Genomic DNA, 13,146 nt, shown 5'->3' with positions numbered 1-13,146 from the left:
CAATGTTCTTATGCATCCACTTTGGCACATCAGAAACTACCGTAATTTACTGCCTAGGATTCTTCACATTATTTACTGTGTCACTCGGGTGAACATGGGCCTAGTGGCAATCTTTTTTCCCCCTTTTTCCTTTTCTGGTGGAGCCCTTACAGTGCTGTTCTAGATACACTTACTCAGAAGGGAGAGGGACCATGATAGAACACATAACTGGCATGAAGAAGGTCTGTTTCAATCCCTGGCATCTCCAGATTTGTTCTTTGTTCACCAATCAGGTGGCAAGTGATGGGCAAGATCATGGGTAGGCAAACTAAGGCCTGGGGGCCGGATCTGGACCGATCACCTTCTAAATCCAGCCCACAGGCGGTCCGGGAATCAGCATGATTTTACATGAGTAGAATGTGTCCTTTTATTTAAAATGCATCTCTGGGTTATTTGTGGGGCCTGCCTGGTGTTTTTACATGAGTAGAATGTGTGCTTTTATTTAAAATGCATCTTTGGGTTATTTGTGGGGCATAGGAATTAGTTCATTTTTATTCCCCCCCCCCAAAAAAAATATAGTGTGGCCCCCCACAAGGTCTGAGGGACAGTGGACCGGCCCCTTGCTGAAAAAGTTTGCTGACCCTTGGGCAAGACTTTTGCCTTAGGCTTTAGAGAGCTGTTGAATCAGAATAGAATAGACAATTCTGGGCTAGGTAGACTAATGATTTGATCTGGTATAAGGCAGCATTTTATGTTCCATTGAGGCTTCTCCCTAAAAATGTGTTTATACTCACCTTATACTCCTTATACTCACCAAGGAATAAGCTTCACTGAATTCAATGGGATATACCTCTAAGTAAATATGTCTAGGATTATGCTGTCAGACTTCTGTTTTATTGCTATCGCCATAAGCAAAAGAACTCAAGTTCTGACATACAAAATACTCCTTTGCTTTAGCCCTTCAATCACTACAACTCTGATTTTGTGGGCATGGAACCTATCCAAATACTCAGGTGATATTTTGGCAGTAAAGACTGCACCTAACCTTTGATGTGTTGATTTACAGCAGTTTGGGGTTAAAGGGATTACTATTCCCAATACCAGGGATCTGAAATAAAGTCTCCCTCCCCCTCGGAATGTGAAGGCTTATAAGGTTTACAATGTGAGAAACAATGAGGAACACAAAACCTACTGTCAGGGTAAATAAATCATATGAAAGGAAACTTTGAATTGTCTGTGTGAAAGGAAACTTCGTATTGTTTGAGGGCCACTTTCTCAGTGTATCACTGAGCAAGGTTTAGCCACTGAAATTCTGGGGTGCTGGACATGTTCTTAAGATGGGCACACTTATTTCTAGCTTGAATTTGACATACTTCATGTTCCTTCCACCTGTCCCCATCCAATTCCCTCCTCTCCTTGGCAATAAAAATGGAGTCTAGTGGCACCTTTTGTAAAGTATAGCTTTACATAGTGTAACATCTGGTGATGGTAGCAGTTGCAACCACAGTGCTGATGTTTCCCAGCTCTTCCTCCAAAGAGCCCTTTTGGATCAGGCCAATGGTCCATCTTGTACAGCACCCTGTTATCACAGTGGTCAACCAGATGCCTGGCATCATCCACATTGCCATGCGGGGAAGCTCTTGCAGATGACCACAGTGCCTGGAGACAGGGCAGTCAAGTCATGTATCCATAGCAGTGGCCAGAGGAGAAATGACTGCTGGGAGGAATGAAGAAAAAAGGAACACCATGATGCAGCAGCACAAATGGATGCCTTCATCTGCCCCAGATGCAACAAAATACGTCTCTCCCACAGCCACAGCAAGCGCTGTAAACTTCCAACAGCTTGACCTTACCCCCAAAGGCACACACCTCCATCGTCTCCCGAGACAGATGGGTGCCAACGGACCAGAATGGTACCATGGCATTGCTAAGCAACAAAATTAAAGTTGTGAAATGCACACACATAGTGATCATTAAACTATATCCTAGCTGCATGTTTATTAACAGTGTGATATGTAAAATCCTGTTTTTAACTATTCTGTTATCTGAGTACCTCACACTACTCTTGTCAATAATATCGACAGGGAACATGAAAAGCCAGAAACTTGGCCTCACTGCCTTATAAGTGATTCCCAGGATATTAATACAGCTACGTAAATGCAAGGAATTCATAACTGGTCCAAAATCAAACATAGAACATAAAACCCCAACTGTTCCCTGCCTCTAGAAAAATATGACACTTGTAGCCAGCAGAGAAGTAGGCATCAAATGAGAGAGGGGATTTCAAGGGCAAACTCACATAATCTTGCACTGATTAACGGTATTTGCTTATGAAGTTCAGTTTTTCTTTCATGAAACAATAGATTAGCTTTACAAATACTTGTTAAGAGCCAGCCAGAGTGATATTTGAAGGCAGTTTAAAAATTACCTTTGTACCAAGGAGAAGAATGTAGGACATTGATACTGACATCAGTCTTGTAGAGGTCAGTTAATGACTTTTCACAGCGGTGATTTGGGTTTTATAATCCAGTCAAAGTTAAGAGTTAATGTTAAGGTCCCACTTATTTGAGCAAGAAGTTAAGCATGTTGTTAACTATCTCTTATGGAAACTAGTGGGGCTTTAAAGTGCTTCACTGCATGATCCTGTGAATAATGTGATGCTTGTGAATATCCTGTGAATAATGTGATGCCTAATGGAAATGTCAAACTAAGAGCTTTGGTAGGGGGTGGAGAGAGAGCAGAACAAGATACTATTGCAGGAGATACACACAACTTTCCTCCAGGCTGATCTGCTGCTGTTGGCAACTCAGTATTCTGACAGCAGGATAAAGGTTATGAATGGAATGCAACTTGTGTAACCTTGCAAGTGAAAAACTGTAGCTTTGCCAGATCATGTGCACTGTATGCAGAAATGCCCTGTATTCAATCCATGATACATCCAAATAGGGCTGGGAAATCTTGAGAAATGGACAATACTGAGCTACATGAAATCAAGTTATGACTGAGGATCAGCCAGATTTTAATGAATTAAATTTAAATTAATCGCATATTTATAATCTGCACTGTTACTTTTAAAAAAATCAAGGTGCTATACAACATATGAGGAAAAAATCAACAAGAGCATCCACAGGTGCATCATTAACATGTCAATAAATGGCTTAAAAAATAAAATTCACATTACAAAGGCTTGTCTAAATAGTATAGTTTTCAAAAGACACCTGAAAGAAGGCAGCGTCCCCAGTAAAGGCCACAGGAGCATGGAGAACCACCAGAAGCGCACCATTAGAGGATCACTGTGAATGAGGTGGAGCAACAGATGATCTTTAAGGTACTTTGGTCCTAAGTTGTTTTGGGCTTGGTGAATTCACCCCAGTACCTTGAACCTGGCCTGGCAGCAAATTGGCAGCCAGTACTGTAATCTGTTCCTGTGAGCAGACTGGCTGCTGTGATCCACACTAGTTGAAGCTTCCAGACCAGAAACAAGAGCAGCTCCACATAAAGTACTGGTACATGACAGTAATCAACCCTTGAGGTTACAAATGTATTAGGAATGACAGCTAAAATGTGGAAGCATTTTAGTATTTCTGGATAAAAAGGAAAACATATTCATTTTACCATTTGAGCCTTTCGGAGCATAACTGGCTAAATGAAATCAGGAAATGACTTCAATTAGGTTACAAAAGCAACAAACAGTTTTAAAGACCAGCAACACCTTAAAGACAGACATACTTATTGTGGCCTAAGTTAACAAGGATTGGAATAGACTTCATCAGATGCATCACAGTTCATCCTCAGTCAACAGATGCACACAGACACAGAAAGAAATGTAAACTTTGGGGTCAAAAAGCCATGAAACTCAAGTAGTACAGTCACTGCTATTTCTATGCAAAGCTAAAATGTGTACAAGATAAGCGCGGTTAACTGCTGATAATGCTATCTTCTAAGCTTTGGTATGCTAATTTAATGCATGTAATGGGACAAGGAAACAGCACTGGTTTTGGCTGAGTCCTAAACAAATGCAATCAAGCCTGCTGATAAATTCTAGTTGACCTGTTTCATGTTTCAAGTATCTCTTTGAAGTTTCTTTTGTTGGAGAAGTCTGACTTTCAGGTCCATAGCAGAGAAACCTAGGAGACTGAGATGTTCCCACCCCACCCCCCATGCTTCAGAATATTGCCATTTTTAAAAATGCAGATTCAAGTTTGTCTATTCTGTGTAGACAGCAGGACTTACCCAGGCATTAAATTGGCATAGTAAAGCTAGAAAAATTGTCGAGGGTGGGTGGGTGAGATGTAAGAATAAATACAAATAATGATATGAAATTATTTGGAGATTTTTACGTGTATTTCCTTGGTCATAGGGCTGTTGGGTAGGATAAGGAACCACGTTTTTAATGGGCCATTATTATTTAGTATTCTCCATAGGTCTGATCCATTGCACTGACAGCACAGCAGCCACACATGGAAAAATCTCTGTGGGCCTCATTTCCCCCAGAAATAGGCATTCATGGGGTGTGTATGCAGGTACCACATCCAGTCATTATGGGGAATGGGGTGCCTGTGACTGATATAATGGACTGATCCAATTATTGCTTGTGTGTGTACAGTGAGGAAGGGGAGTGAAAACTGAGCTATTGCACCCTATAAGGGCCCCCCCAGGCACTGCATCCACAAAGGACTGGATCCTTAAAAATTCAGTCTGTTTGGTACTGTATTCCACCAGGCTGTGGTTGGTTACTTACTATCTACTTTGACCGAACTAAACCTAGAAATCTTAGGGGGTGGGACTGGAGCAAGGCCAAAAAAAAAAAAAAAGCCATCTGGGTATAATGTTCTCAGCTCCCCCTCACTAAGCTGATTAGGGACAATCAGCTCCCTTCACAGCTGCTTAAATTTGTCCCACTGAGAAGTAACAAGCATCAGGAGAAGGAAGAAAGGCATTTGTATGAGCAGAAAGTGGAACTAGTTGGAGGAGGAGAAAGAAGGAAAAACAGGGAACGCCACAACATTTCAAGCACATTAAGTATTATTTGGTGTTAACATTATAATTATTTAAATGGCTTTTAGCAGCACAATTCTAAACCGTTCAAGAGATTTTGTATTTATATACCAAGGCAGAGAAAGCTGCCTCCTTCTGGTGAAAGGCTCTGAGACCACGCAACCATTATTTGTTACATTTGGTATCAAGCCTTCCCCCCAAATGATGCTCAAGATGGCTAACGGCAAAGTAAAATACAAAATAGCAATCAAAAACATAAAATCAGGGCCGGTAAAAGATGTTGACCAGTGTCGCTCAAAAAGCCCATAGGCCATATTCCAACCAAGTGAAAGTATTCAAGGAGGGAACAGAGCAGAGCCTGGGAAAGGTGTGGTGTAGCCTTGGGAGATTTGATCATCTGTCTGAGATAGTGAGAAACAATGTTGGACAGAATGGATGCCTAGGATGGCAGATCCTGGGAGAAGGAAAGTAGCTGCAAGGTGCTGGAGGACAGAACAGTGTGTGCCATGTCTGGGCAGGTTACCCAGACAAAAATACCCTCCTCTTGGTCTCAATGATATGCTCCAAAGGAATTTAGCACCAGCTTGGCTGCAAGAGTTGCAGGAAGGAGGCATACAAGACACCATCCAACCATCTTAAGGACTCCACTCAGGGTCTGTGTAGGCCGTTACATCCTTGCTTTTCATCGTACAGTATATGTAAATGCATTGTGTGAATACAATGCCACTGGAAATCAAAGTCACTTTTCATGTAATTGCCCTAACATGGTAAATGAAATGTGCATGCAAGAAACCTGGAACAAAGTGGGCCCACTTATCCAGGAGGGAGAAAAAGTGAGGAGGGGGAAAGTCAGGTATGTCACTTAAGCTCCTTGGAGGGAAAAGTGGGATATAAATGCAACAAATAAATTTCAAAACAAAACAGAACGCTGCTGTATTGTAAACTGTTTCTCCTTCACCAGCAACCACTAGATGGTAGTGTTTGATCATCTTTTTGAGATACTGAGAAACAATATTGTTCACTGGTTACTATTTTGGACTAGCCAGTTTCCTTTTTATTATAGGGGAGTTCAGTTGTCTGCCAATTTTTCTTTGTGCGTGTGACCTTCGATAACTCCAGAATTATCTGAATTTTGTTTATCAGTCTTAAGCTGCAATCCTAAATATGAGGACTTGTAACCATTCCCCTTTAAGTCAGTAGGACTTGCTTCCAACAGCATGCTTAGGATTACACGATTGCACCTTGACTATATGTGTACGCATACCTAGGCTCTTCTAGAGGAGAGTGGCCTGCTTTAAGGCACATAAATTTATGTTTTTGAGGCCAATGTTTACTTCAGGGCAAATCTTTCTGTATGTTAGACAAAATTCAATTTGTTGGTCCAGATCCTTCATATTTATGAAAGGCTGGAAGAATATTTTATTATATAAATCCTTACAGAGGTCCAGTAGGGGAATTTCTGCACAACAATGCCTAAGGATCTCGCCATACATATTACTAAAAGATGTAGCATGTTCCATATGTGCCAACTCCCTGGGGCCCTAGTGGAGCTAGCTGCTCCGGCACCCAGAGCCGGCACTCCACCTGGGGGGGTAGGGATAGCTGCCCGTGGGGGCAGGGATAGCATCCCAGGGGGGCGCCGCCTGCATCGAGCGTCCAGGGGGGTTATCTCAGGGGGTGCTCCGCCCATGGAGAGCGTTGGGGGGGCAATGTCACACACACACCCAGATGACACCTGGGGCGGGCTGCACCCACCGCATCCACCTTCCTCCGCCTCTGGCCCTGGGTGCCCAAACCCACAAACTCCCCATGAAGTGGCCAGGCACCCACAAATTTTGGTGCCAGGGCCATGCCTGGCACCCACGGCCACAGGGCCAAGCTGGCACTCCTGGCATGCTCAGTCCACATTTTGTGTTTCCATACAGTATAATTTTTCACATCAATGTTTTCTACTTCTACAATCTTGGGATTGATACAAGTCTGCTAATGCCCCTCTCTTGTGCTCTGGCATTTTGGCTGCATAATTAGAAATAAGAAGGAATTGTTATTCTTTGCTATAATACTTTCAGACTAGCACAATAATGTTTCACAAACATTTCTGTTTGTGTCATGTGATATTATGTTCACATTGCAGTGATGATATCCATTTGCTTTTTGGAAATATTGAAATGGATATGGGCTTCTAAAGTTACTGAAAGTCATATGGCTATTAAATATAATTAGATTAAAGAGACTATATGACATGAAATAAAGCCTGGGATGCAAACAGAGATGTATCTTTGAACTGCTGATCATTCACAGTTTTCCCCCATTCCCCCCTCCCAATACCAAACTGATTTTGAAAGTCAAGGGAGCTTCAAAGCAAGATGAAGTTTCCTTTAGTTTCAAAACCAGTTTGGTATTTGGGGGAGGGGAAGGGAACCAAACCTTAAAACTTGGACACATATATGTCTGGGTAGGCTTGCTGAAATAAAAAAAATTAAAGGTTTTAGCAGGCATCTAAAGCAGTATAATCAGGGTTCCTGCTTAGTGATAACAGGCAGGGTGTTTCACAGCAAAATAAACTCAATCTCACAGATGCAGAACCTTGTAAAAGTGCTCGTTCCATAGACCTTGCAGTTGAGCAGGCATGTATGGGACACAACAATCTTCAAGGAAACTTTCATTGGCAGTAACTGCACTAAAAGCCAAGGAGTAGTGCTGTGATTGTTGGCATAAACACTGCAAATCTTTTAGTATAAATTATTAAGTTGGATATTACAGTAATTTAAGGTCAGGTGTTCTTCTCTCTACAAAATTCATTTCCCTGCAGTCAGGTGTAGTTGTACTAATGCCGTAGGCTGAGAAAGGGGTAGTCACAGAAACAAATAGCTAGCCTTTCTCTGTTTTGAAAGTATAAATAATTTATTTATTTATTATACATCACATTTTTATTTATGGCTATAGGATAAGGTTTCTGCTGGAGTTTTCAACTAGCAGCTTCCAGGATTGTTGTGAGAATCTCATGTAAGCCACTGTGAACTCCTTGGAGAAAGGATGAGATGCAAATTCAATCCACAAACTATTTATAACAAACAAGCGGCCATCCAAAAAGCACTCCTTCTGATATACTGGAAGGAATAAGTCTAAACCAGTCTTCCCTAACCAAGGTATCTTCCAGATATTTTGGACTGCACCTCCCATAAGTTCCTGTCAGTGCAAGTATACTGGCTGGGGCTGATGGGAGTTGTAGTCCAAAACACCTGGAGACTGGAGGACGTAAGTTTGGGGGAAGCTAGCCTACACCATGGGGTCCAATTTGTGACCCTCCAGATGTTGCTGGACTACAACTCCCATCATCCCTGGCTATTAGCCACGCTGACTGAGGCTGATGGGAGGTGGAATCCAACAAATACATGGTCACATTTTAGCTACTCCAGCATTTTGTTGTTGTTGTTGTTTAGTCGTTTAGTCGTGTCCGACTCTTCGTGACCCCATGGACCAGAGCACGCCAGGCACCTCTGTCCTCCACTACTTCCCGCAGTTTGGTCAGACTCATGCTGGTAACCTCGAAAACACTATCCAACCATCTTGTCCTCTGTCGCCCCCTTCTCCTTGTGCCCTCCATCTTTCCCAGCATCAGTGTCTTCTCCAGGGAGTCTTCTCTTCTCATGAGGTGGCCAAAGTACTGGAGCCTCAGCTTCACAATCTGTCCTTCCAGTGAGCACTCAGGGCTGATTTCCTTAAGAATGGATGCGTTTGATCTTCTTGCAGTCCATGGGACTCTCAAGAGTCTTCTCCAGCACCATAATTCAAAAGCATCAATTCTTCGGCGATCAGCCTTCTTGATGGTCCAGCTCTCACTTCCATACATCACTACTGGGAAAACCATGGCTTTAACTATACGGACCTTTGTTGGCAAGGTGATGTCTCTACTTCTCAAGATGCTGTCTAGGCCTGTCATTGCCCTTCTCCCAAGAAGGAGGCGTCTTTTAATTTCGTGGCTGCTGTCACCATCTGCAGTGATCATGGAGCCCAAGAAAGTAAAATCTCTCACTGCCTCCATTTCTTCCCCTTCTATTTGCCAGGAGGTGATGGGACCAGTGGCCATGATCTTCGTTTTTTTGATGCTCCAGCATAAACATTATATTTAAAGAAGGCAACAACAAGCTGTTATGATCAGTTAAATATACTGATCATATAAATATACTGATAAATATCAGTTAAATATACTGGAAGGATTTGTTTTATTTTATGGAGAGGGCTCTCACAGCAGGCAGTGATCCCTGCTGTGGGTATACAGCATTGCAAGTACCCAAATAAGTACCCCATTTATCATCTGTGGGATATTTTGGAAGGGCTGCCCCGGAATCAGATCAATAACCCATGTCAATCCCTGTGATTAAAAACGTGGCCTGTGAAGGCTGGAATCTCAGGTGTTGTTATGATTCCTTGAAAAGGTGATCCTTTGAGGATTAAAAGAGAATTGTGCTGCTTTTCCCGTTCGCCTCCCAAAGCGATTCTTTAATTGCTTCTTTGCAAGCGCAGGCACCACGTCGAATAAATTATACCCGTGCTCCTCCTGCCAAGAGGCGAAGTGGGCACTTTGAGATTTACCGTAACGGGGGAGAAGGAAAGCGAGGCGGGGAAGAGGCAATGTGGGCATTGCCCGGACCCAAGATGGCTGCCGCAGCGCCACGGCACTTCAAGACGGGTCACCTGTTGAAGTAAAAGCCCGGGTGTTTCATTGGCTCCGCAGGGCCGGGCCCTGAGCCGTTGACCGTCGCCAATCTAGCCCCCTGGGGCTGAGGGGGAAAGGGTGAACTGTAAGGCCGAAGTGGCGGCAAGAGGCGGCTGGTCGGCGTCGCTCCCTCTGACTCGCCGCCGCCTCAGCCAGGCCAGGCCCGAGCCCGACGGGCTTCGTCCCCGCCCCCGGCTCCTCTCCTCAACTCGGCATGGAGGACCGGGGGGGCGGCGGCCGCAGGGAGAGACCGCGAGCGGGAGAAGCGGAAGAAGGCGAGGAGCCGGCAGAAACCGCGGCGGGAGAGGAGGAGGAGGAGAAGGCGGCGGCGGCGGGAGTGACCGTGACGATTACGGAGCCAGAAGGCAGCGAGGAGGACGACGAGGAGGACGAAGACGAGGCTGAGGAGCGGGACACGGAGTGGAGCTTCGTCGACATGGAGACGGTGTCCCTGCGCGACCTGCCCACGGCGCTCATCGCCTGCAACCTGCCCTTGCCTGTCTTCTTACCCGATGGGCCCTGCAAGGTGGGTGAGGGGGCGAAGAGGGCTCCCGGAAGCCGGGCTGGGGTAGAAGAGAGTTTGGAAGTGGGGGGCGAAAGGGCCCGGAAAGGGCAGGCCCCGCCCGTTCCCGGCCAGCACCACCCGCGGCCGGCAGGGGCTCTCAGTCCGGGATGGCTGGCTCTCTGGGAGGCGAACACGGCTAATAAACAAACGGGTGAAATGAGGCACAGCGACGCCGGGGTCTCTGATGGGGGGCGGGATGTGAGGCAGAGGGGGGTTCTGCAACAAGGCGCCCCCAGCCCTCTCCAATGAGTTGTCGTTCGTTCATTAGGCAAACGTTTTACATAGCAGGACCTCTTGCGGCCTGTGCTTGCGCTTCGTGAAAGGCAGAAGCTGTGCCCTGCTGCCCCTGGGGCGTATCAAAAGGGCAGCTGCCCATGCAGGACTCCTAGGATTCACCTCCCTGCTTTTTTTCAGGGCCGGCCCTAGCACTGGGTAGAATGAGGCAGTGGCCTCAGATGGCGGATGCTGTGGGCCAGGGAGGGCTGCTAAAGTGTTGGAGGATAGAGCTGTGTGGGAGGCACACACCACCTGCCCTGTGCCCCTGAATCTAGGCTCGTGCCATCCGTTGTGGTGTGGAGCGTGCTATCAAATTGCCAGTTCTGAAGTAAGATTCAGCTTCCGGGCCAGTCAGATTCCATATGTAGACTGGAGACAGGACACCATCTTGTCCTCGGAGAGCAAAAGGTCTTGGGCTGGCCCTGTGGAAAAGGGACTGGCCAAGGAACAAAAAGGACTGCAATTCCCTCCCTGCTTGTATTGTAGGGTTGCAGTGGTATATCTGCTACCCGTTAAGTAGGACCTGATCCTGTGCAGACATGTGTTTAGTTTTTGTCCTGAATTTTGGATTACTGAATTTTGCCAGCAATTATATCGGACAGCTCTGAGCCCTTACTTTTCAAAGGCTAAACATAATTTGTACAAAACCACTACTGTAGGCCTTTGGGGATGTTAATGAGGAAATCTGCAACAAAATGTGATGTACCCTTGGCCTGAGCCCCGTAGCACACTCCATCTAAGGGCTACTTGGACCAGTCTGCTGCTGTGATGCAATTAAAGTATTGGTAGCAGAAAGCTCCAAGCAGGAACAAGTGTATTGGACTAGAACCACTGATCTGTTCTAGGATGCCAAGGGTATCGTGACAGTTCTTGGTCTACCTATTTTTGAGGGATTCCTGTTTTTTGGGGGGGAAAGTATTTTTCTGCCTACTTAACTATGCAGATACCCCCTTTTGACATCTGTTGGTTGGCATAGAAGCACTTGCTTGGTTATTTTATTTCTAAAATTGATCCTCTGCATTTTTAGTGCCAATTCCCACATCACTCTTTGAGGAAATTATTGTCTCCAGTTGTTATCTTTGATTCATTGGTCTATATACAGAGCTTTATTGCCATCTCCCACATGTGACTTAAATTTTGATATTTCCAGGTAGTTCAAAGAGCCAGGCAGGTGAATTGCAATGTATCAACCTACATTTGAAAGGCGCAAATTGACCCTCACATCGTTAGGAATGAAAGGTTGTAACCATGGCAGGCCTTTGAAATGACATTTTGCTATTTTTAAATGCCATGCTGCTGTATAAATATTGCGGGAGGAGAAGAATAGGAAACATAAGTGCCCCTTCCTGCTTCCTGTTTCCATATACCATCATATGCAAAGTGTAACTCTAGCATCTCTGCCTACAGTCAGATGTTTGGCAGGAACAAGCATAATGTTTGGCTTTATCTCTCTTCCCTACTTAGCCCCTTCCATCAGCTAAAGCTATACCTTTGCCTGAGATGCATGAGGGGGAAATCATACAGAATGTAATTCATTGGTTTTTGTTACATGGTGCTCCAAAGAATGAACTAAAAGCAAATTTTATTTATTTTTTAATGTTCAGGCTCTTGCTCGAACAACAATAACAAAAAGCTTACTAACTGATAATTCGTTTATCTATAAAACTGCTGTATTTTTCTTCTAGGACTAAGATGTGGTTTTGTAAGATCTAAATTTATAGTCCTTTTAAATAACCTTAATAGTTGCCATAGCTACTTACATACTCGGCAGCTTCTTAGGTACACTTAAAAATGCAAACTTATATTTTCAAATATATATTCTGTGCTGTTTTACTTTTAAAATGTTACATTCCAATGTGAGTCCAAGCTTTAGGCAACTTCAAGACTGCAGAAAGACATGGAAATAGGTATATGAGCTAGGGTAGCCTTCTTGAGTATAGTGCATAAGGGTGTTAACCAACCAATCCTCAGTTCATATCTAATCCTTTAAAGCCCTAAACGGCTTCGGCCCAGTATACCTGAAGGAGCGTCTCCACCCCCATCGTTCTGCCCGGACGCTGAGGTCCAGTGCCGAGGGCCTTCTGGCGGTTCCCTCATTGCGAGAAGCAAAGCTACAGGGAACCAGGCAGAGGGCCTTCTCGGTAGTGGCGCCTGCCCTGTGGAACGCCCTCCCATCAGATGTCAAAATGATAAACAACTACCTGACATTCAGAAGACATCTTAAGGCAGCCCTGTTCAGGGAAGTTTTTAATGTGTGATATTTTAGTGTATTTTTGGTTTCTGTGGAAGCTGCCCAGAGTGGCTGGGGAAACCCAGCCAGATGGACGGGGTACAAATAAATTATTATTATTATTATTATTATTATTATTATTATTATTATTATATCCCACCCAAATTCACTAGCCTTTGTATATGGTGCTGTTGCTGTTCTTAAATGGCTGTAATGAAGATTACCAAGATAATGGTTGGGATTCAGAGAACCAGTTAGAGCAATGAAAATAGGTTTGCACTAGCTCAGTGGGTTTTGTTTTTTGCTTTGACCCCCATATTATCATATACCTGCTTTTTAAACCGTTTGCCATATAGATTGGAGGCTTACTGTTTTGAG

At 44.4% G+C, this 13,146-nt stretch overlaps 1 protein-coding gene across 1 annotated transcript in view; it reads left to right on the top strand.

Moving 5' to 3' along the window:
- The first annotated feature begins 9,321 nt into the window (after positions 1–9,321).
- RCAN1 (regulator of calcineurin 1) overlaps positions 9,322–13,146 on the top strand; it is a 30,735-nt gene continuing 26,910 nt past the window's right edge. Inside the window, exon 1 of the mRNA XM_028727120.2 lies at positions 9,322–10,223. Within this exon, the coding sequence (XP_028582953.2) occupies positions 9,912–10,223 (312 nt within the window). The 5' untranslated portion in view covers positions 9,322–9,911. The remainder of the gene's footprint in view (positions 10,224–13,146) is intronic.

Source organism: Podarcis muralis, chromosome 4 (assembly GCF_964188315.1).
Source record: "Podarcis muralis chromosome 4, rPodMur119.hap1.1, whole genome shotgun sequence".
In the NCBI taxonomy this organism is placed as follows: Eukaryota; Metazoa; Chordata; class Lepidosauria; order Squamata; family Lacertidae; genus Podarcis; species Podarcis muralis.
The sequence above is the reverse complement of the archived record's forward strand: the minus strand, read 5'-3'. Positions and strand labels throughout refer to the sequence as shown.